Source organism: Panonychus citri, unplaced genomic scaffold (genome assembly GCF_014898815.1).
Source record: "Panonychus citri isolate SS breed McGregor unplaced genomic scaffold, ASM1489881v1 Contig00138, whole genome shotgun sequence".
Lineage (NCBI taxonomy): Eukaryota > Metazoa > Arthropoda > Arachnida > Trombidiformes > Tetranychidae > Panonychus > Panonychus citri.
In genome coordinates this window covers 2754256-2775481 of record NW_026515543.1, presented here as the reverse complement: position 1 = coordinate 2775481, position 21226 = coordinate 2754256, and the positions used below count along the sequence as shown (strand labels likewise).

The 21226-nt window shown below is 32.7% G+C and overlaps 6 protein-coding genes, 1 long non-coding RNA gene and 1 pseudogene across 10 annotated transcripts; 3 read left to right on the top strand and 5 right to left on the bottom strand.

The window, feature by feature from the left end:
- Positions 1–347: 347 nt before the first annotated feature.
- Positions 348–4920, bottom strand: LOC128392964 (trinucleotide repeat-containing gene 18 protein-like). 2 transcript variants are annotated; one of them, XM_053353058.1, is made up of 5 exons: positions 4717–4920; positions 3780–4118; positions 1827–3203; positions 1279–1700; positions 348–1128 (listed from the first exon to the last, which is right to left on the bottom strand). In XM_053353058.1, the coding sequence occupies exons 2-5, from the start codon at positions 4108–4110 to the stop codon at positions 907–909; spliced, it is 2352 nt and encodes a 783-aa protein (XP_053209033.1). In that variant the 5' UTR covers positions 4111–4118; positions 4717–4920; the 3' UTR covers positions 348–906. The 2 variants fall into 2 exon arrangements, with proteins under 2 accessions (XP_053209033.1, XP_053209031.1); XM_053353056.1 differs by having other exon boundaries at positions 1279–3203; positions 4717–4919.
- Positions 4921–5167: 247 nt separating this feature from the next.
- On the bottom strand, positions 5168–6510 carry LOC128393611 (cytosolic endo-beta-N-acetylglucosaminidase-like; annotated as a pseudogene).
- Positions 6511–6523: 13 nt separating this feature from the next.
- LOC128392965 (traB domain-containing protein-like) lies at positions 6524–9103 on the bottom strand. The gene is made up of 6 exons (XM_053353059.1): positions 8524–9103; positions 8072–8328; positions 7840–7980; positions 7616–7726; positions 7078–7493; positions 6524–7004 (listed from the first exon to the last, which is right to left on the bottom strand). The coding sequence occupies exons 1-6, from the start codon at positions 8576–8578 to the stop codon at positions 6839–6841; spliced, it is 1146 nt and encodes a 381-aa protein (XP_053209034.1). The 5' UTR covers positions 8579–9103; the 3' UTR covers positions 6524–6838.
- Positions 9104–9438: 335 nt separating this feature from the next.
- LOC128393881 (chaperone protein DnaJ-like) lies at positions 9439–10912 on the bottom strand. Its single transcript, XM_053354117.1, has 2 exons — positions 10452–10912; positions 9439–10353 (listed from the first exon to the last, which is right to left on the bottom strand). Exons 1-2 carry the CDS (start codon positions 10805–10807, stop codon positions 9912–9914), a joined length of 798 nt encoding a protein of 265 aa, XP_053210092.1. The 5' UTR covers positions 10808–10912; the 3' UTR covers positions 9439–9911.
- A 42-nt stretch (positions 10913–10954) lies between these two features.
- On the top strand, positions 10955–12102 carry LOC128393882 (NADH-quinone oxidoreductase subunit B-like). The gene is made up of 2 exons (XM_053354118.1): positions 10955–11115; positions 11195–12102. Exons 1-2 carry the CDS (start codon positions 11103–11105, stop codon positions 11857–11859), a joined length of 678 nt encoding a protein of 225 aa, XP_053210093.1. The 5' UTR covers positions 10955–11102; the 3' UTR covers positions 11860–12102.
- A 304-nt stretch (positions 12103–12406) lies between these two features.
- On the top strand, positions 12407–13834 carry LOC128393880 (enoyl-[acyl-carrier-protein] reductase, mitochondrial-like). The gene is made up of 2 exons (XM_053354116.1): positions 12407–13023; positions 13121–13834. The coding sequence occupies exons 1-2, from the start codon at positions 12582–12584 to the stop codon at positions 13720–13722; spliced, it is 1044 nt and encodes a 347-aa protein (XP_053210091.1). The 5' UTR covers positions 12407–12581; the 3' UTR covers positions 13723–13834.
- A 494-nt stretch (positions 13835–14328) lies between these two features.
- Positions 14329–19923, top strand: LOC128393878 (fibrillin-1-like). Of its 3 annotated transcripts, none has more exons than XR_008326281.1 (7): positions 14329–15007; positions 15399–15880; positions 15952–19103; positions 19172–19241; positions 19320–19512; positions 19618–19687; positions 19784–19847. XR_008326281.1 is itself a non-coding variant. In XM_053354114.1 (7 exons), the coding sequence occupies exons 3-7, from the start codon at positions 16319–16321 to the stop codon at positions 19862–19864; spliced, it is 3189 nt and encodes a 1062-aa protein (XP_053210089.1). In that variant the 5' UTR covers positions 14330–15007; positions 15399–15880; positions 15952–16318; the 3' UTR covers positions 19865–19923. The 3 variants fall into 3 exon arrangements, 2 of the variants coding, with proteins under 2 accessions (XP_053210089.1, XP_053210090.1); XM_053354114.1 differs by having other exon boundaries at positions 14330–15007; positions 19320–19502; positions 19784–19923; XM_053354115.1 differs by having other exon boundaries at positions 14331–15007; positions 19320–19463; positions 19784–19923.
- On the bottom strand, positions 19613–20178 carry LOC128393879 (uncharacterized). The gene is made up of 3 exons (XR_008326282.1): positions 20054–20178; positions 19922–19970; positions 19613–19849 (listed from the first exon to the last, which is right to left on the bottom strand). It is a non-coding gene; the product is annotated as an uncharacterized LOC128393879 (long non-coding RNA).
- Between the last annotated feature and the right edge of the window lie 1048 nt (positions 20179–21226).

The window sequence follows — 21226 nt, the reverse complement described above, 5'->3', positions numbered from 1 at the left end:
TTCTCCGCTTGAAGAGCCTAAATATCTCAATAACTTTTTCGGGACAATTTTGGTCGCGCGATTCGTGGACTTTAAGCCGATAAGAGTGTTTCGGTTTCACATATTCATTGTTGAGATCTACAATTAGCTAATTCAATTTCCGTATTCCGTAATTCAATATGAAGATGAAGATGAAGACTCAGCAAAGGTAATAAGTGATTCATTCAAGTAAATTAAAAGCTCGGTGTCCATGTAATCCAATTATCCGAAGAAAAAAAAAGAGAAACTATTGGATTATGAGAGAATTTTTCTGTCTCGATAATCTTTATATTTTCTTTAGAATTAAATTGTAGACATGGGAAGTAAAATTAAGATGATTTTGGAACATTTTTTATTTTGTTTTTGTTTTCAGTTAAAATTTGAGAGATGACATTAAACATAACGATCTTCTTGTTGATTCGACAAGCAAAGAAGTACAATGTTTTCCAACGAAATTAAATTGTAGTATTGTTACTGTGAGTGAGAAAGATGATGAACTTTTTCTCCTTCAAGGGAAACTGTTTTTCTCTTGCAAAAAGAGGATAGTGATAATTAAAAGAGAAAGAAAGAGAGAGAGAGTGAGAGGGGGGAAGAAGAGTAACAAACTATTGGGATACGATAAGGAAGATGAGAGAGTGTTTGGTATTACAAATTATTAAGGATGAAAGAGTAGGAGAGGGAGAGGGAGAGAGAGACACAGTGAAAATAAATTAAGAGAGAAAAGAAGTAAGTAAATCGCAAGATGAAAAGGTGAGTTGTAGGTGGAAATAGTAAATGTAAAAGGGTTTTTGTGAATCATTGTTGATTTTTGTAGTTGTTTTTTGATTTTTTTGCTTTCATTAAGACAAGATGATGATGAAGATGGTGAGAGAGGGACTTTTCCTTTGATTAAACTTCTTTTAATGGAATCTCAGGTGATATCTGAACTTTCCTACTGATGGGATCATAATAACCGGCCAGATAGTAGAGCTTTGGTAATTGTGGATTATTGTTTATCTCTGGATTATCCTTTAGTCGAGACTGATATTCCTCCCAGGGTAGAACTGAACATTTATGTAAAATGGTTCGAACATCATTTTGATCGTAATGTTGAGATTCGAATAGAGCTCCCTAGAAAAAAGAATGACAGAAATAGTAAACAAAACTATAAATTAATCATCGAATTTGTAAATTAGAAATTAGAAAATTATGAGTAATCTTGTTATTTGAATGATAGTGAAGAGTTTAATTTCCAGAGAATTAATTATTTGGTGTGTTTACCTTTAAATCTTTAAGATTGGGATGAGATTTTGTCTCCTCTGGATGGTAGAACCATGTAAGGCGAACGATCATTGAACCATTGGTTGATTGCCACATTGAATCGATTCGTCCAACGTATGGTAAATTTGGTTTAGATCGCGAATAGAAAACAGCACAATCGCCGATTTTAATTAATTCATTGCCACGGATAATCTCTTTGTAAAAGGTTTTCTTTGACTTTGGCTTTCCAGTTGATTTTTTGATTCCGGGACCAGACCAGTTCCATTCTTCGTTTTCGGATAAAAATTTCGAATTGTTATCATTTCCATTATAATTTCGTATTTTTGACTTTGCGTTTCTCTTCATTTTATAAACATTATTTTCTTTAACAGGTTTTATATTTGCTGTTGTGCTTATCGTCGTCGTAGTCGTCGATTTTATATCTTTATCAACAGAGGTAACATGATTATTGGTACAATTTGTATTATTATTATTGTCATTATTGATTTGCATCTTTTTACGCTTTCTTTTATCTTCTAATTTAATTGATAAATCATCAATTTCCTCACTTTTTGCATCACATGGAATTACTTCATCTTGTTGATTGTTTTCTACTTGATGACAAGACTCATTATTGGTAAAAGGAGAAGTTGCAACGATAGTCGATGTATTACTTTTAATTGAAGGTTTAATAGTTGGTGAAGATGAAGATGATAATGATGATGATGATGATATTGGTTTAGTTGTGTTGTTTGTGGTCGTCGATGTGGATGAATCGATGGAAGAGGTTGATGATGATTCTTTCTGTGCCGATTTCTTAGATCTTGGTGGAGTTTTCTCGAATAATTCTTTTCGAGCATCAGGAGGTTGGATACCATAAAGATAATATGAGTCCAGAACAAATAGTCTTTCACTGCGACGGGTAAAATTATATTCGTTTGATGAAACTGATGATGATGATTGACGCTTTCTTTTTTTCAAAGGAAGTTCAATGGGTGTTATTGTTGTTGTTGTTGTTTTTGATGATGATGATGATGATGATACTGCCGAAGAAGATGATGATGATTCAGATTTTGATTTTGATTTTGCTGCTTGTGCTGGTGAAGATGTAGAAGATGATTTTTTTGTTATTTTTTGAGATTTTACTTTTGATAATTGTTGTGATTTTTCACGGGATTTAGGAGGTAATATGGGTGAGTCTTTTTTCTCACAGGATGAAATGGAAGATGCTGGTTTTATGATTGAGGGAAGATTTGGCGATACAGTAAGAACAGGGGGAGGTGGTGGAGATGTTGTTGGCATTGGTGAATTTATCTGAGGTTCAAATATTGGCTCATTGGAACATGTTTCGTCTTCTTTTAGATTAAAATCAGTAGAACTTGTACTGATTGGCCTTTCAACGGATTGTATTCGATGTTCGGGTGGTTCAAGGGTTAACCTTCTTATATTTGTTAATGGAGATGATGTTGTCAATAGATCACTTGGTCTAAAATCAGCTGAATAGGGATAAGGGTAACATCTATCACTTTCAAGTCGACTTTCCTCTTCAAGGGCTCGTTGCTCAGCAAGAGCACTTAATAAGGTTAACCCATCACAACAGTTAATAGGCATTGATGATGATTGCCTACTATTAATATCATCTTCATTTGGTATAAAAGGTTCGGTGGTTTCGTTATCCACCATAGTTCGAGGTAAAATGCAAGAGTTTACTGTTGTATCATTACAATTGTAATTCTCAATACGATCCACCAAACGATCAAGATCACGTTGCTTTATAAAGTTTAACACTTCAGGACTTGCCACAGGTAAAGTTGGAATTGATGATGATGATGATGAAATATCATTACTAACAGAATAAGATCTTTGATCCAATGGATAATAGATTAAGGGGGGAGGAGGTGATCCAGATACAGGTGAGTCGTAATAAAATCTGGTCCGATAACAGTCTACATAAGAGAAGCAACAAAGTAAATACAATAACAAGATCATAAATTAGAGAAGAGAGAAAAATAAGAAAAAGAAAACAAAATGAACACTTAAAACAGATAAATAGAAATAGAGAACAATAAATTCTAACATTTAGTGAGAGAAACTGATTGAGTCAGTTGGCTTTAATTGCTGATAAATTGAGTAATCACAAAGAAAACCTTTCTAAAAAAATTGATTGTCCATTAGTCCAAAAGTCGGAGATGACTAATTGCAATTATAATTTAGGTTGAGAATGCAAATATAAGAAGCACCAATTTTTGAATGAATATAAATAATAATAATAATAATAACAACTAAATGTCAACTTTGAATAGGTCGGAGAGAGAGAGAGACAGATTTCCACTAGTTTTATCAATAGAATTGAATAACAGAATAGTAATAATAATAACCGATATTAGATAACAGAGGAGAAAAATAATAACAACTGACAGAAGATATTTTTACATGGTGTTAACTCTAATAATGGTAATAAATTATAAATAGAAATAAAAGAAAAGATTCTATTGAGATGAATAGGAAATGGAAAAATTTACCTGATCCAGTATTACTTTTGACCTCATCATCGGACAGAGACTCACAATCACTTTTAATTATGAGTACTTCGGGCTGCTCTTGAATCAATGGATGTCGATTGGTAAAATGATGATTATGATTATTTTGGTGACCATTAAAGTCAATTAGAGAGGTTGAGGTAAGTGTTGATGATGAAGAGATTGCATTTCTGGGAGTAAGAGTAGTATAAGTATTCATGGTGGATGGTGATAAGGATATTGATGAAGCTTCACATTGTTCACAGGGAACAGAATAATTCTGATTGTGTAAATCAGTTCCATTTCCAGGTGATTTTCTCCAAGGTCGCCACATAGTTGACACTAAAAAAGAAGAAGAGAACAACAAAATTCACATTGAAATAGAAAATAAAATATCATATCAAAATAAAATGAGAGAAGAAGATGATGATGATGCAGAGAATAACAAAAACAAAATAGCAGAAGAAACAGATTAAGACAGAGAGAAGAAGAAGAGAGAGAAAAGAAAGAAAGAGAAAAAGAAGAAGAGAAAATTGATAAACAACATGATGATGTTACAATATTTTCTATTACAAGATATTTCTTTCCACCTTTTTCTATCTTTTTCTCTTTCGTTTTTATTTATCTTCTCTTTCTATTTTCTCTCTGGTTCTTGCCCAGCTCTTTCTTTTCCATCAATTGCTTTATAGAAAGAAGAGAAAGAGAAGACAAGAGAAGAGAAGAGAAGAAAATAGAATAGAAAGAGACCAGAAACCAGAAAATTCTCATGTACATGTAAAGAGTTTTTCCTCTTTCTATTTTCCTCTCTTTCTCTCTTTCTTTCTCTCTCTCTCTGTCATCACCAAGCAGAAGAAGAAGAAGAAGAAGAAAAGAAAAAAGAATTTACAATTTTGTTCTTTTTTCCAATTGTAATTCTAATTAAACAGAACAGTAAACTTACCTTTTAATTAAATTGTTCTTTGATTGTTGATTGGGAATTGAAAGAAAACACATTATATTTGATAACCGAATTAGAGAATAACAAACATGAAAATGAAAGAGAACTTCAATAGTTATGGTTTTCTCTCTTTCTTTTCTCTGTCTTTTTTTCTGTTGTTTACTCCAAAGAGGGAAAATATGATTAACTTAACGACGTAGAAAAAGTTGAGGTAGAAAGAGGAAAGGAAAGAGATGAAAAGAGAAAATGAGAGAGAATGAGAGAGAATAATAAATCTCTCTTTCTCATTTTGGCGGTTTTCTATTTGTTGACAATTTACTCTTCGACAATCAATTGTAACTGTTTTCCAATCAAATGGATAAGCGTTTTTTTCTCATCTATTCATTCAATTTCTTTGAGTTTTTTACTTACTCACAATTTCTCATCTTAAATTATGATTGGTCACTTTTCTTAATTGCCAGTATTCTGATTTGGATTTCATTCATTTTTTTTACAATATTGTACAACAATTAATCTCATAAATGCACAGCCATTGATATAAATTCATTTACTTTTGTAATTGTTTATATGTAAAGGTTTTTTGTTTCCATTATGTTGATTTTGTCATCTTAAAGTTTTATCATATCAGTAAATCAATTGACAAATCAAACAGTTAGTCGTTTGTTGCAAACAATTGATTGATAGAATTGGTGAATATTTATTGAAACTCGATTCCGTAGTTAGATCAATTTTCTCGATACTAATTGATGTAAGAACCGCTTTTCTGTTTGGACTCACATGGAATCGCTCAGAATTTCAACTTGAGTTATCGAAAGTGATTGGTGGTTCCAAATAAGATAATCTACGAAAATGGAATTGGAAGTTAATTTTGAAAATCAATTGTACTTCTAATCCAGTTCGCAAACTTGAATAACATTTAATTAAGGGCTCGTTCCAATTGAGTAAGCGAATCGATTGTCCCTCTTCATAAATATCTTCGAGGAATATTTCACCATCAACATTTCGTGTGGTTGGTTCAATTAGCGATAAATTGTCAACCAAATCGAGTTACTAATTATCTCACCATTTCTTATCTACTCAGATCAAAACCTTGGCAAAAGTTGGTGTAAAAGGGAATATCTTTGGGTGAATGTCTGATATTCAACGATCATTTTTCCCAAAATTTCTTTTGGTTCTGAGTGAACTTTTCTGGTCCAAGTATCTCCAAGACCCATCCAGGGGAAAAGATAGAGAGTGAGAGTAAATGTTGACGAATCTTGTCCACAGCAACTTTAGTTTTGAAGCCTCCGCCAACGACCAAATACATCGATACCGACGAAGACATCGTTCAATCGGCCGAGAGAAGAGAAAACCGGACGAGTCCCTCAAATCATGATCACTCTGAGTGTAATTGAAGAAAATATCATAACAACATTGAAAGAATTCGGGATTCTTGTGATTGAGACAATTCTGACAATCCAGAACTCAATTAATTGTCACCGTACCAAACCACTCTGACCCTTGGAATCGCTTTTAAAGTCTTGATGAACTTAAGAAGCTTCGGTACATTGGTCTTGGAAATTATGTTCTCAACATTCACGAACCGCTCTTTGAGAGAACTTGTCTCAATAGTTCTAATTTTCTCTCTCACTTTTCTCTGTCTTTTTTTCTGTTGTTTACCCCAAAGAAGGAAAATATGATTAACTTAACGACGCAAAAAAAGAGAGGAAAAGAGAAAATGAGATTTTTCCCAATTGCCACTATTCTGATTTGGATTTCATTCATTTTTTTACAATATTGTACAACAATTAATCTCATAAATGCACAGCCATTGATATAAATTCATTTACTTTTGTAATTGTTTATATGTAAAGGTTTTTGTTTCCATTAGGTTGATTTTGTCATCTTACAGTTTTATCATATCAGTAAATCATTTGACAAACAATCAGTTTTGTGTTTAAAAAAATTCTAGAATTGGTGAATCTATTGATTTGGTTCCAATGTTTGTGTATGTGTGTGAGAGAGGGAGAGAAAGAAGCTCATCAGCATTTCTTTACGGACGAAGTTAGATTGTTGGTGCTAATTGCGATTGATTTGACTAATCATCTTCGATGTAATATAGACCAAACATTATCGATAATCGTAATTAAGGATTGATGAAAATATTCTGTATTCGATCCGGTATGGAATAGATGAAATTAGAGAAAGATTTTGGTGCAAGGTAACGATATCCAGCCCAAACTATGGCACTGTAAACGGAAATCTTGACGGTCTTGGCAACGATTTTTGAGGTTAATGATTTTTCAGGAATTCTGTTGGAAAAGCAAAAAGCAGAAGAGCGAATTAATCAATTGTTGATAGAATCCATTGGAAAATCTCTCTTACGATAATAAAGGTGGAATATCTGAATCGGTAACTTTTCCCCAGCACTCGACGATTCCTGGTACATGTCCAATACCGACAACTCCAACAACTATCGATGGTTTTAATTTTTTCGTTTGACTACAAGGAATTGGTGAGGCTGCTAATTGAAGGGAATACGTTAAATAGGTGTTACGTTCACTGACGAAAACTTCACTCAATGTCGGGTATTCTTCGGCCATATCGTGTAACATTTTATCTAAAATATCTTTTTCTTTGCATTTTTCGATCTCCTCTTTGGTTAATGATGGATTATCAAATAGGATAGAATATGTTAACTTAATTTTCTGCCACAAATTAAGTGATGATATGCCCCGAGTTAATGTTATGTAAACTGGTCGATCACCTAAATGTACTACACAACCAGGAAGTTGTCGAGCCTAAAAAATAATACAAACAAAGAGAAAGAGAGAGAGAGAGAGAGAGAGAGAAGAAAAGACCAAATTAAACATTGATATTTTTAAATTATCGAGAGAAATAATAAAATCTCCAGTCAACTCACCTCACGAAAAGCAACTCTGAATTCTCCTCCTGGGAAAAGACCATGTTCTTCAGCCAATTTAGCCGATAGACTGAGTAAAAGAGCTGAAATAATACCTTGGACGAATCCGAACTAAATGAACAGAAAGGAAGAGAATCAGTAAATTAGTAAGACACAACCAAAATGTAATCATGATTAGAAGCCGATATTAGTTGGTTCTCAATCGTAGTCAATTGTTTTCTTACTTCTGAAATACTTTTTCGTATCTTGGCTAATCCCATGTTTTTAGCTTCTTCAAGCATAGTCTTCTCATCATGTTCCAATATAAATAATCGACTTTTACACAATTCCAATACGACAACATTAGGTTTAACTTGACGAATAACCTGATGAGGAAATTGAATAGAAAACAATATCATCAATATGCGTAATAGAATCAATTTGATGAAAGTGAATCAGTGTAATAGATTGTCTAACCTGTTCAACGTCTTGCCAACTCTTTTCACTGAAATGAGCGGTTCCAATGAGGTAAACTTTACTTCCATGAGGTCCTTCAAGAACTGTAACAGTTTCAGGTAATTTTAGTTCCTTAGGAACAGTTGGAGGGGCTAAATAAGCGGTGGTAAAATCATATTCATTTTCGGAAGAATCGGTTCCAATACTTTCATTCTCAGCGTCACCATTTTTCTTTGGGCCTTTTGATTTTCCTCTATCGTCATGATCTGATGATTGCTCTGAATTAAGGGAGAAAAAGAATAATATTAAAATAGATTAGATATCATGACAAACAGTATGTTTCGGTTATATTGATGAATGGAAAAAGACAAAGGGAGAAAACAATCAAATTATAGTGTTGATGGTGAAAAGATTTAGAGACACAAAGGAAATTGAGAAAATAATTGTTCCTCTGATTTAGAAAATAAACTTACCAGGTTCAACATGAAGGTCCGGAGAAAAGGGTAATGTAGCAGGTTCATCAGACATTGTTGATTAGAGAAAGAGAGAAAAAAATCAAATCTAATATAGAATAACAATCAACTAAATGATAGAATGAAAAACAGAGAGAGAGAGAAAACAAGTTCACTTGATACCAAACACTAAACGGTAAACATTAGAGTTGTAAGAATGGACAGAAAGAGAAATTCAAACAAAGAAAATAAGATGGAATAGAAAGATTAACATAAGTGGTGATTGGATTACATGAGACTCGTAATTAATCACTAAAATTACAATTCTAATCAATGTTAATTCCTAATTAAACACAATGTTCTCCAACAAAAGGAAAACAATAACGAAAGCCTGTAGAAATCACTAACTCTTGTTGGCAATTTGGTTTCTCCTTGTTGTTGGTAAGATTTAATTGTAATGTTAATTGTCTCCAGATTAAAAGATGATTGTACCAGCAATTAAAGTGTTAAACTAATAAACAATCTTAATGAATATAAATTAAAACCCCACGTCACGATCATGTAAACCGGATTAAGAATTAGAACAACTTTCAATTCTGTTGATTTTTTTTCTTTTTCTTTTTCTCTCTTTTCTCTTTCCTCTTTTTCTAATCTTGGAACGAGGGAAATATGATTTTCTTTTAATTCAATTAATTCTCCAAACAATTTAGATTGGAATATAAATTTATATTCCAATCGATAATTAGATAAATTAAATCATCTTTTTAATTATTGCAATTTAATTCTTTTTATCGTGATTACTTGTTAATCTATGAAGTTTTAATTTTCTTTTTCTTTTAAATTGATTTTCGAGATTTTAATTCGTGTAACTATCGACACAATTAAAAGATAATTACTTTTGGTTAGTTAATTTTTACCATTAATTTGAACAAATGATTATCTTAATTGTAAAATATTGTTTTTAATTGTTTTCTCTCTTTGTTGTTGTTGTATAACTATTAGAATCGTTTAAGGCATTACAAGGTAGACTTGATTAGGAATCGACAATCAAACAATGTTAAAATTAATATGATTAACTATACATTAGATTTAAATACAACTATGGTAAGTTTTTGTTTACCTCGATTAAATTTCTTTGTACATTATATCGTAATTGTTGTTAAATTGTCGATGATGAATTTGTCTAGAGGTTGAAGTGAGTCAAGTTATTAGATCCATAGAGAAATAATTTCCATATCATTTTGATGATCGTTTTCTTGTTTTGACAAATTAAATCTACTGATTTGAATTGGCGATCGATTGATTTACAGATAAAATGTTTGATCACAGATGAGGCAAAGAAACAAGTAAGAGAAGAAGAAATTTTTACAAAATCGATGAGAATCAGATGAGATTATCAAATCAATTTCTTAATCAGCTGTTGGTTGTGTTCTCATTGACGAATTGTGTTTATCTTTTTCCATATACACTAACCTATCAACAACTTCGTCATCATCATCATCATCGATTTCACTGAATTTCTTATTATTCTCAAACCAATCAGGTCCAAACATGGCTCTTTCTCTTTTGACAGCAGCGAAATATCTGAAGATATAAACGGTATGGAAAATTTCAATTGTAACACCAACGACGAAGATAAAGAGCAGGAAATGGGCCACAGTGATGGGTTGTCCCATTTTGTATCGAAAAAAGCTTTTCCATGAAATATCTTCACTCTGATTGAACGATTGCCGATTATAATTAGCCCAATAATGTCCTTGTTGTCTCATAAACTCTTGGTGGGCTCGATATTGTTGATAGTCACTATAATTTCCATAACCTCCTTGTCTCCAATTACTGTTACCTGAGTATCTGTGAATAAATATCAAGATAACATGTTAATTATGAGTAATTCTATTCTCTGGCAGGTCAGTTAAAGGTCAGATATTCATCTTTATCTCAATACTTACCCTGCTCTTGGGTATCTTATGCTTTCATCATAAACTTGACGTTCCATTGGATCATTAAGTGTCTGATAAGCTTCATTAATCTCTTGAAATTTACTCTTTAATTGTTCACTGGAAAGGTCACTTCTTGATATGGAATCAGGGTGATATTCTTTACTCTTCTCAATAAAAGCTCTTCGAATATCCTTCCGTGAACTAGTCTTATTAACTCCAAGAACATCATAATAATTGTTTCTTTTTAATTTTGATGATGATCCAGATGAAGAAGATGATGAAGATGATGACAGATTCCTTGGAAAACTAGAATATCCAAGAATAGTCAACTGTCTACAAACAGTTAATCGCCGAGAAAACTTCATTCACATTAGCATATCATCTATTATTTTTCTAAATTAATGGTTAACAATTAACAATTAAAATAATTTAATTCTTATTTAAAAATGAAAAAAAATTTTCTTCCGAAAGAAAAAAAAATGTAAACAATTTGGCTCCATCTATCGGAGGAAAATGTTAGAGGACATTGAATAGAAAACCAGAAAATCTGAAACGTTTTGTTTACATTTAATTGTTCATCTAAATTGTGATTGAATTTATTTTAATTGTGATTAAATTTTTAATTATCTCTGTTTGTTGGCTACCATCAAATTCTCAATCATGAACACAATAGGTAAGACGATTTTAGATGTTATAATAGATGATAAGATGGATAACCTTTATTTTTTTTTCTTCTCTTTATTTTGGTTTAGCTGCTGGTAGATTTGCACTAATGAAGGCACCTAAATTGGCTGTTATTGTTTACGATCAAGGAATTGCTGGAATTTCTACGACTTCTCGGTGTTTCGCTGAACCGGCTCGACAAAATGAGGTGGCTTCTTCTGAGAAATCAAGTGTACCCGCGGAGGGTAAAACTCTAAACGTTACTCCTTTTGAAGGAACACATTCACTTGGTGAATTTGCCATGGCTCGAATTGACGATCTTACTAATTGGGCTAGACGTGGGTCACTTTGGCCTTTAACCTTTGGTTTAGCTTGTTGTGCTGTTGAGATGATGCACATTGCTGCACCTCGTTACGATTTAGAAAGATTTGGAATGTTATTCAGAGCAAGTCCTCGACAAGCTGATGTAATCATTGTCGCTGGTACATTAACCAATAAAATGGCTCCAGCTTTTCGTCGGGTTTATGATCAAATGGCCGATCCTAAATGGGTACTTTCAATGGGCAGTTGTGCCAATGGTGGTGGTTATTATCATTATTCTTACTCTGTTGTAAGAGGATGTGATAGGATTGTACCGGTTGATATTTACGTTCCCGGTTGTCCACCAACAGCTGAAGCTTTATTATATGGGCTACTTCAATTACAGAAGAGGATTAAACGACAAGCATCAGCTCAAGCTTGGTATCGATCTTAATACAATTAAACAAACAATTCGGTTAATAGTTAAATAGTGAACATAAAAAGTTATATATATAATATATAAACAACAGAAGTGTAAATATCTTTCTCACCGAGAAGAATACAAATCAATTAAATGGTTTAATTGTTCAACAATATTGTTTAACAGCAAAAAAACAATCCCATCACATTGGATTTTTAATTGTCTTTTCCAATGTTTAACTTAATTGTGTCATTAGAGAAATTTACAATTTCTAAATTGTTTCCTGTTTCTTTCATTTTCACCGGTCAACTTTACTTGTACATTATTGTTGATATTCAATTAGCGATCAATTTTTACCTTAATTGATTGATAATCAAAGCCTAATTCTAAATGTCCCTGATTTAAACTAATCATTCATCTTTAAAGGTCACAAATTAACTATCAAAAATATGTGTAAACATCAACAATTATATCAATTGAACCTGGGCCTGAGTACTCTTGAACTTTTCGAGTCCTTGATTAATTCACTAATCTAATTACATTAAATTCAAGGTTTTCTAATTGAGTGAGGGAAGAGGGAGAGTGAGAAAGTGAGAGAGATTCATTGATGGGTGTGATAGTCAAGTACAATTTAGATAAACTAATAGTGAATAATTTTCGTATAAATAACATTTTAAATGAATGGGAATCGATCACAATTAGTGAAAGTGTTCAGTTTAACCAAATTGTGAATATAAAGTGATTAAGAAAATAAAATGTCTTTTGCTTTAATTGTTGAAAATAAAGGTCCTTGGGAGACTTCACTTAAAAAGGTGAATACAACCAACGATGTTAATTTAGATTGTCAACTTGAGGATAATCAAGTTTTAATCCAATTTTTGGCCTCGACAATTAACCCTTCCGATGTTGGTATGGTTGAAGGCTGGTATCCAACCGCTGTTAGTTTACCTTTCACCCCAGGTAATGAGGGTGTTGGTCATGTAATTAAGGTTGGTCCTGGTGCGGTTAAATTGTCGGTCGGTGATCATGTTATGCCGGGTAAAGGGCTTTTCGGTACTTGGAGGAGCCTTGCGATCGCACCGGAAACCGATCTGATTAAAATCGACAAAGAACTGGATCTAGAAATCGCCTGTCAATTGATGGTTAATCCACCAACAGCTTATCGTTTGTTGAAGGATTTTGTTGATCTTAAACCAGGTAAAGTTTGAGACCTTCCCTTAGATCCTTGGATTTTGTGATTACAGTTGATTAATTATCATGGGGTTTTAATTGTGTTTCTCCTTTAATTGTTCAGGTGATTGTGTTTTACAAAATGGTGGTAATTCAGCTGTTGGTTTATTGGTGATCCAAATGTGTAAGGCTTGGGGCTTCAAGACAATTAATGTTGTTCGAGCTCGAAGTGATCCCGATCAAATGAATGACCTGGTCAAATCTATGACCGATCTCGGTGCTGATCATGTTGTTACCGAACAAGATATTGCCGATGAATCTTTCATGGAATCAATTTGGTCTTCGGGAACACCTAAACCAGTTCTTGCTTTTGAATGTATTGGCGGTGAAAATGCGGCCAATTGTATCAAGCACTTAGCCGATGAAGCGACAATGGTCATTTATGGTACAATGACCAAAGAACCGGTCGCCGTTCCTGCTGGACCAACGATCTTCAAACAGCTTAAATTCAAAGGTTTCTGGTTAGCTAAAGTTTACAGGGGAAATCCCGAAGAGTACCAAAGGATGTCCGCTGAACTTGTCTCCATGTTCAAATCAGGCCAATTAAAAGCGCCCAAAGTCGTTGCAGTGCCGATGGAAAACTATCAAGAAGCGTTTACCAAATCAACCAAAGGTTTTACCAGTGGAAAAGTTATTCTAACTAATCAGAAAATTGTTCCAAAATAATTATAATTGTTGGAACCCAATTATTAATAATCATCTTAACACCTTAATTGTTTTGTAACAATCAACTCGAGAAAATGTAAACAATTAAAGTGAGAAACACTCATTTAATCAATCGTTATTGTAACAATCGAGTCTCTTGATATAATGATTTTCATCAAATATTTACAATCAATAAATCATTAGGGTGTACATATTAATACAATTAGTTTAATGTGTTGATCATATCATCCACAATCAGTTAATTGTCAAGTTTACGACTTCATTTTGAATCTGAAAACAAAAAGTTTACCAAATGAAGATCAAACAATCAAATTATTATCACAATTAAATGAAAATGAAAAACAAAAGTAATTAACAATTAAATAACACCAATGTTGAAAGTTGATCAATCCTGGAATGTGATTAGGAATTAGGATTAAATTGTTACAATGATCAATTTAATGAAAACGAAACAAACCTAAACCAGATTAGTATCTTAATCACTAACAATTAATTTTTTCACTATCATGATTAACCTAATCAATTATTAATATCATCTCTCTCTCTCTCTCTCTCTCTCTCTCTCTCTCTTCTCTATCCACAATTAACAACAATTAACTGATTAACTAATACTGATACTTGAGAGACAAAAAATTTAATCTCACTCCCTCAATGTATATTTCAACTCTCCTTGATTGTGATTGATTAAATGACTCTCTCACTAGATTGTTCATCTAATGATTATATGAAATGGATTAATTAATAACAACATGTTTCCTTGAACAGTAAATAATTAGTGCTAATCATTAGTTAATTAATTACCTTTTTTCTTCACCCAATTGGATTGATCATCTTTATATTTTTTGCTTCTGTCAATAGGATTTAAATTATCATGAGCTTATTGTTGGTGAATCAAATTAATCGTACTTTGTTAATTATTTCAATATCAACTACTATTAAATTAACTAATTGTCTTCTAATTGTTGCAATCACATTTGATATCAACTAATTGTTTCCATCTAAATTGTCACTAAATTGTCACTAAATTATTATTATAATTCGGCTTGGATTTTATTTTTTCTTGTGTTTTCTTAATCATCTGTAATTCATTTAAAAGTTTTTAATTGTTTCAATGATTTACCATCAACTGATTTAACTTTATTATCTAATTAATACCAGTAACAATCAATTATGCACTTAATTGCTATAAATAGTGTTTTTTTAATCCATTTGATTAGAATTGTTTTTTTAATTTCTATTCATTTTAATTTCATTTCAACAGCAACAATTGATGAAAATGATTCTGGTAAGTTAATTGACTGATTAGTGAGTTTAAATTGTTACAATTAACAAGAAAGACAGAAACATATAATCATTACATGATTAATGATTTTTAATTGCTATTATTATGTTGACATTTTTATCAATCATTAATTTTTTGTAGACAATTGAAGTTTAATTGTAATTGAAAAGATCGATTGTTTAATTAATGATGTTCAAAGATTTTAATTTGTTTAGCAATTAAAAGAAACAAAGAGAAATATAATCAATTGGGAAAGATTAACTTTTAACTGTTTGACATTTAATTTGATTGTGATCATATCAGAAAGAAACAATTGACTAATTGAATGAAGACATTGTTGATTGTTAACGATTAACTGATTGTTCCATATGCTTTTGTTGTAACAATTGAACAGATAACATGAAAATCTCAACGGTTGATTGGCACAAGATGATCGGTGAAAATCGGCCTCCGACAAACGACGATTATCTGTTTGTAACGGACCTGGAGTTCGAATGAATATCGTTTATACGAACCCACCAAAGGCCAATTGTGAAACTTGCGCGATCGAAATTAGTCTAAGATTTTGGGCTAATTGGAATCGAACCAAATTCCCGGTGATTAAAGAGGGAACTGAACTATTTCGATTGGCGGTAATGCCGTGTAATAGAGCGATGCCAGCGACGAAGTTCATTCGTTTCGATGATTTCGACCCATCGACCTGGAACTATTTCGTTTACACAGCATCGGCAAAGTCCGAGTTCAACTTTAAATGTGATAAAAAGGTGGACATTGAAGTGTCCGATAATGAGGATTACCAGTCAAAGATTACGCTGGACGATCAATATTTAATTGCAATTAAAGATCTACACATGAAATATTATTGTTTCATGAAAAGTAAGTTGACCACTGGAATCCAATGGAGATCAGATGACCACTAAACAAAATGTTTCTCCTCAATTTTGTAGCTGCTGAACCTTTACTTTCAAATGAAACTTGTTCAGGTGATTTTGATGGTCAGTCAACTGCAAGGTGTGTCGATGTTACTTGTAATAAAAACAATTGTCCAGCCTCTTTCTCAGTCCAGGGTGGCTACTGGTCACCCGATAATCTGCCTTCTCGTACAGCAGATTATCAAGATTTCTGGTATACAAATGAAAATTGGAAAACACTGACCATCACTTTAACTGAATCTCAAGATGATCAAATGACCTGTATCAATATTGGCTATTGGATTACAGGTAAAAGTTATTTGTCCATTGAGATTGGTCAGACAATAATTAACTTGCACAGTACCAAAATTAGACCAAATATCGAGGGTCAAGTTAATTATAAATGGGAAAATATTACTTTTTGTCCAAGTCAATTTACTCAGAAGGAAAATATTACCCTAATGGTCAATCGATTATCAAACTGACCTCACATTTAACTGGATCAAAGGATTTAATTGCAGTATCATTGGCATCTAATTTTGAAAGTGAATCTCATCTCCGAACAATTAACAATTATCTTCATCATTTTAGTCGCCCTGAGGCATCAAGTGAATGGTATGTCCTACCGAAGGGTTTGAAAACCGACCCGGGTAGCGATCCAGGTCAACCTTTTGCTATTGAATTAGCGTTACCTTCGGCCTCATCGGGAACTGGTTACATATTTTCCCGTTGGTTTAAATACAGTGCTGGACTTAAATTTCGTGGGACACTTAAATCGGATGAGCTTTTTGGCCATTTTTCAGCGAAACTTTCCCTCCACGAGTCCAACGGTAGACCCGTTTACGAATATAATTTATTTATGCTTACAGCCGATTCAATGGTTAACAAATTAAATCAACGATTAGGAATCAAATTGGATGCGAGTAGTTCAATTATCACCAATAAAATAGCCAAATCAACACTTTGTTTCATCATGATCACAATTAATTACAACACCACAAAACAATCAAAATTGATTCTATCCGATGTCGATGTTGGTGATGGCTGTCGGGAAAGTGAACTGGTCTGTATGGGTCATGGCAAATGTATCAATTTGGAACCAGATCAGTACCAATGTTCATGTGATTCGGGTTGGACGGGTTCTCATTGTGCATCAGTCAATTTCTGTGAAACAATTGACCCAGATTCTGGACTAACGGGAAATCAATTTTGTGAACTTTCAGAAGGAAAGTGTAACCCGATAACTTACAGTCCAGTTTCATTGGTTTGCGATTGTGATAAAATGAGATTTTGGACATTAATCAGTTCATCAAATTTCGTTACAACCGATTCAAGGAACAATAAAAGGTTAACTGTTTATCGTAATAGTTCATCGGCCTTTAAGATTGGCCATTGCGAACCTGTGTCCAAGTGTGTCGGCATTTCCGATCTTTGTCCAACTGGTTATGCCTGTGATGAGGAATCATGGTCATCCGATAAACCTTGTCAAATATGCAATCGGGCTCTGGGCTATATTATGTTTGATGGTCAGTGTGTTAAGATTGATGCTTGTTACAAGAAGTGTGGAAACGCAAAGTGCTCATCAATTGGTGTTCAATGGTATTGTTATTGTGATGAGGGTCAAGAATTGGACGAGGATGGTACAACCTGTAAACCAAAAAGTAAATGCTTAGTTTGGGATAGTCAAAAATTAAAATGTTCACACGATTGTGAGATGATTAATGATGAACCAAAGTGTACTTGTTATTCTGGTTACACTTTAATGGACGATGGTAAATCTTGTAAGTCCAATTTCAATTGTACGATTGATTGTCCGGAAGGGTCAATATGTAAACAGGATGGTCCAAATGAGCCGTCAACTTGTATCTGTCCACTTGGCTGGGATCGAGATGAGGTCACCTCAAAGTGTACTGATATTTGTAGATTAGCTGACCAAGGAAACGAAGGCTGGAAGGATTATATTCGCGATGCCTGTGGCAATGATCGATGTAATTTAATCAACAACGAGATCCAATGTATTTGCACTCCACCAACGGTGACCAATAAAATGGGTCTTTGTGAATTGGAAAAGATTTGCTTCCCTCATAATCGAGGTCACTTTGATTGTACCGGACGAAATGCCCTTTGTGAACCTCGATCGGACGGGGTAACGTTCACCTATCGTTGTCTCTGTCCACCGGGTAAAGCTTTCGAGGATGGTGTTTGTGTGGACCAGTGTGCTAGTAAGATACACGAATGCGCTGCAATGAATGCCGTTTGTCGGATTAGCGAGGACATTGAATCGGATACCCAAATAGCGGCCTGTAAATGTAGACCAGGTTTCGTTATGACAAATGGCTACTGTTATCTGGCTCATAATTCAATCAAGGCCACTTTTACTGTTAAACTGATCGATACCAAGATAAGTCATGCTGGTGCCACGATCGATGATCTTTGGGAATCGTTTTGTTCAAACATTGGTATTAAATTTTTGCACGATTGTCGGCTCTACACTCGAGGTGTCCTTTACCAATGGTTCAATGTTATCATGGAAACTCAACTTGATCGGATTATCGATCGTTATGTTGACGCGATTTTAGGTCCAAATATTAAAAAGTTTGCCGATCAATATGTTGATTCGGTTACATTAATCGAGTATGAAGCAAATTCGAACCTTCCTTCGAAAGGTTTAAAACCAATCGAAGCATTTAATGCCACCACAATTAAGAATTTATATAAACGCAATTCTTTTTACAATATAACCGTTTCTCTTCAAATGAAAAGTAAGCGAATTGGTCAATCGTCCTTGCTACGAATGCTTTGTGACGATGTTTTCGACCTGGATGATCCTCGACATGATTACTGTTTAATCCCTTCACAAACACTAATCCAAAAAGGAACCATAATAGAATCTGATCTAATCCCATGTTCTGAAAAAAACATCGACTATTGTCCAATGGATACAACTTGTATTCCCGATATTGACGAGACCAAATTTCGCTGCTCATGTAATCCAGGTTACGAACCACAAGCGGTAATTAAATTGGACATGACGAACTCACAATTAACAAAACAATATTGTATCGATATCGACGAGTGTAGTCTTGGTCAAACTCTTTGTCCAGGTCATTCGCGCTGTATCAATACCCGAGGATCTTATAGATGTGAATGTGAAGATGGTTGGATTAACGATGGAATCCAGTGTATAGGTAATTAGTTAACAATTAACTTTAATTGTCGTCAACAATTTCACATAATCATTACTTTCTATTGACAGAATTGTGTGAATATCAAGATTGTCAACATGGTGAATGCCAATTAATCAACAATCATACAGCAATTTGCAGGTAAGAAATTTAGAGACAATTTAATATCACAATCGAGGGAAATACTAATTGTTTAATCTTTTCTCTTAATTGTAATAGATGTGATTCTTGGTATACTGGTGATAAATGTGAAACAATTAACAAAATCGCTTCTTTTTGGCGAACCATGACAATCGTAGTTGCGGTCAGTTTATCGTCGATATTGATCATTTATATTGTGACCACTGTTACGATTGCTCGAAGGTCAGTCAACCACCAATCAGCGACCATCACTTATGAATTGTAATTGAGTGTAAATTGATTAATTCTCATAACCAATCAACTTAATTAGTGAGAATTCACAAATTGATTAGTAATAAATTTGATTATCAACTTTTTGTTTATTTCTCTCGTTCAGATCAAAATCAACAGTCTTTGAAAATGGTTACCTTAAGAATAGGATTGAATTAACCGATTCAATGTACATGGTAAGTTAATTGCTGGTTAATTGTTTCCCCATGAACACAATTTAACCAAATCATAGTAGATGATTAATTGTTATTACTCTTAATTGTTTAATCCAGCGGAATATAAGACCTTCATCAAGGTCGATGGCGGGACGACGTGAACCAATATCGTCCAATTTTGACCTACAATTGCGATAGATCACAAAGTATTGACTCTAATTAACTTCTAATATCGTCAACAATTAACTTAATTACCTTTGATTATCTATTGTATTCACAAATCAACAACTTTAATGTCCAGTGGCTTGGATAATGTGAAAGAAGCAAAAAAAAAACAAATTGGAAACAATTAGTTGATTGTAATCAATTGAACTAAAACAAAAATACTTAATTAATGCTGATGATACTTAATTAATCCACTTTACGATCTCAAGAATTGACTGATTGTCATCAAATTGTATCAATTTAATTAAGCCAACAACATGGATAATCAATAATCTCAACAATTGAAAATTATTAATACTTTTTGATTGTAACTCTTTTTTTTTAATTACATCAACTTATTATCAATTGTAATCAACTAATCATCATCAGAGAAATCAACCAACCTAAAGATGACAATTTAAATTATTACAATCAATTTATTGATTACAGATTATCATGATTACTGATTTTAATCAAGGTTCAGTCAACGAAACAAAAAAAATAGGATTGGTTAACAATTAGAAATAATCAATTTGAATAATCATATTTAATCTTGATTATAAATGGTTGATTAAGAAACTAAACTAAATCAAGACTGTATAATTAATCATTAATTGTAAATAAAATTGACAATTTAAATATTTATTGATAGTTGTTAATAGTTGAATATAATAACAATTAACTTTTCAATTATTGTGATCAGAGATCGTTGGAAAATTATGCTTAATCAATTGGTGATTATTAAGGCAATTAGTTAATGATACTAATGGATTTAATTGATTTAATCATCAAATGAGTTTTAATTATCAACCAATTAACAGTTAGGTGCAAAGTTACAATGATGATCAGTTAATTATTACAAATTAGAAACGTCAATTAGATTAGTTAATCAAAAGGGTTAATATCAATAGATGAATTGTTGAAAAAAATTGTTCAACAATTAAAATCGAGGCCAAGTGATCAAGTTAATTGTTAATGGACAATTGCAAGTCCAAAATTGAATTTGTTGTGTTTTCTTCAATGGGTCAAGTTGATTTACCTCCATTGTGATTAACAATTGTTTCTTGATTAAACAATTGATTGATTGTTAACATAACCAATTGACCAGTTGATCAATTGTATTGTTAATTTAAATTAAAAGTAACTAATCAGTAAATCATTGAATTTATATTTCCTGATTAAAATGAGAGTAAAAGTTAGTAGGAAGTTGATTAGTTACCATTTAATATTTAATTGTTAAGAAGATTAATTATTAATCACGATAACAATTGTTCAGCAATTAGTTAATCTTGTAAAACTGTCAAATCTATTAATCTAATTGTAAGAGTTGTGAACAACAAAAGTTAATTAAGTTAC

Coding starts and splice junctions, on each gene's coding strand:
- LOC128392965 (XM_053353059.1), bottom strand. CDS start 8,578: ATGTCTGATGAACCTGCTACATTACCCTTTTCTCCGGACCTTCATGTT. Junction 7,727..7,839: donor TACGAAAAAGTATTTCAGAA/GTAAGAAAACAA, acceptor CTGTTCATTTAG/TTCGGATTCGTCCAAGGTAT. Junction 7,494..7,615: donor TCAGAGTTGCTTTTCGTGAG/GTGAGTTGACTG, acceptor ATTATTTTTTAG/GCTCGACAACTTCCTGGTTG.
- LOC128393880 (XM_053354116.1), top strand. CDS start 12,582: ATGTCTTTTGCTTTAATTGTTGAAAATAAAGGTCCTTGGGAGACTTCA. Junction 13,024..13,120: donor TTTTGTTGATCTTAAACCAG/GTAAAGTTTGAG, acceptor TTAATTGTTCAG/GTGATTGTGTTTTACAAAAT.
- LOC128392964 (XM_053353056.1), bottom strand. CDS start 4,110: ATGTGGCGACCTTGGAGAAAATCACCTGGAAATGGAACTGATTTACAC. Junction 3,204..3,779: donor CAAAAGTAATACTGGATCAG/GTAAATTTTTCC, acceptor TCTCTTATGTAG/ACTGTTATCGGACCAGATTT. Junction 1,129..1,278: donor CCAATCTTAAAGATTTAAAG/GTAAACACACCA, acceptor TCTTTTTTCTAG/GGAGCTCTATTCGAATCTCA.
- LOC128393878 (XM_053354114.1), top strand. CDS start 16,319: ATGGGAAAATATTACTTTTTGTCCAAGTCAATTTACTCAGAAGGAAAA. Junction 19,104..19,171: donor CGATGGAATCCAGTGTATAG/GTAATTAGTTAA, acceptor TTCTATTGACAG/AATTGTGTGAATATCAAGAT. Junction 19,688..19,783: donor TAACCGATTCAATGTACATG/GTAAGTTAATTG, acceptor TGTTTAATCCAG/CGGAATATAAGACCTTCATC.
- LOC128393881 (XM_053354117.1), bottom strand. CDS start 10,807: ATGAAGTTTTCTCGGCGATTAACTGTTTGTAGACAGTTGACTATTCTT. Junction 10,354..10,451: donor ATAAGATACCCAAGAGCAGG/GTAAGTATTGAG, acceptor ATTTATTCACAG/ATACTCAGGTAACAGTAATT.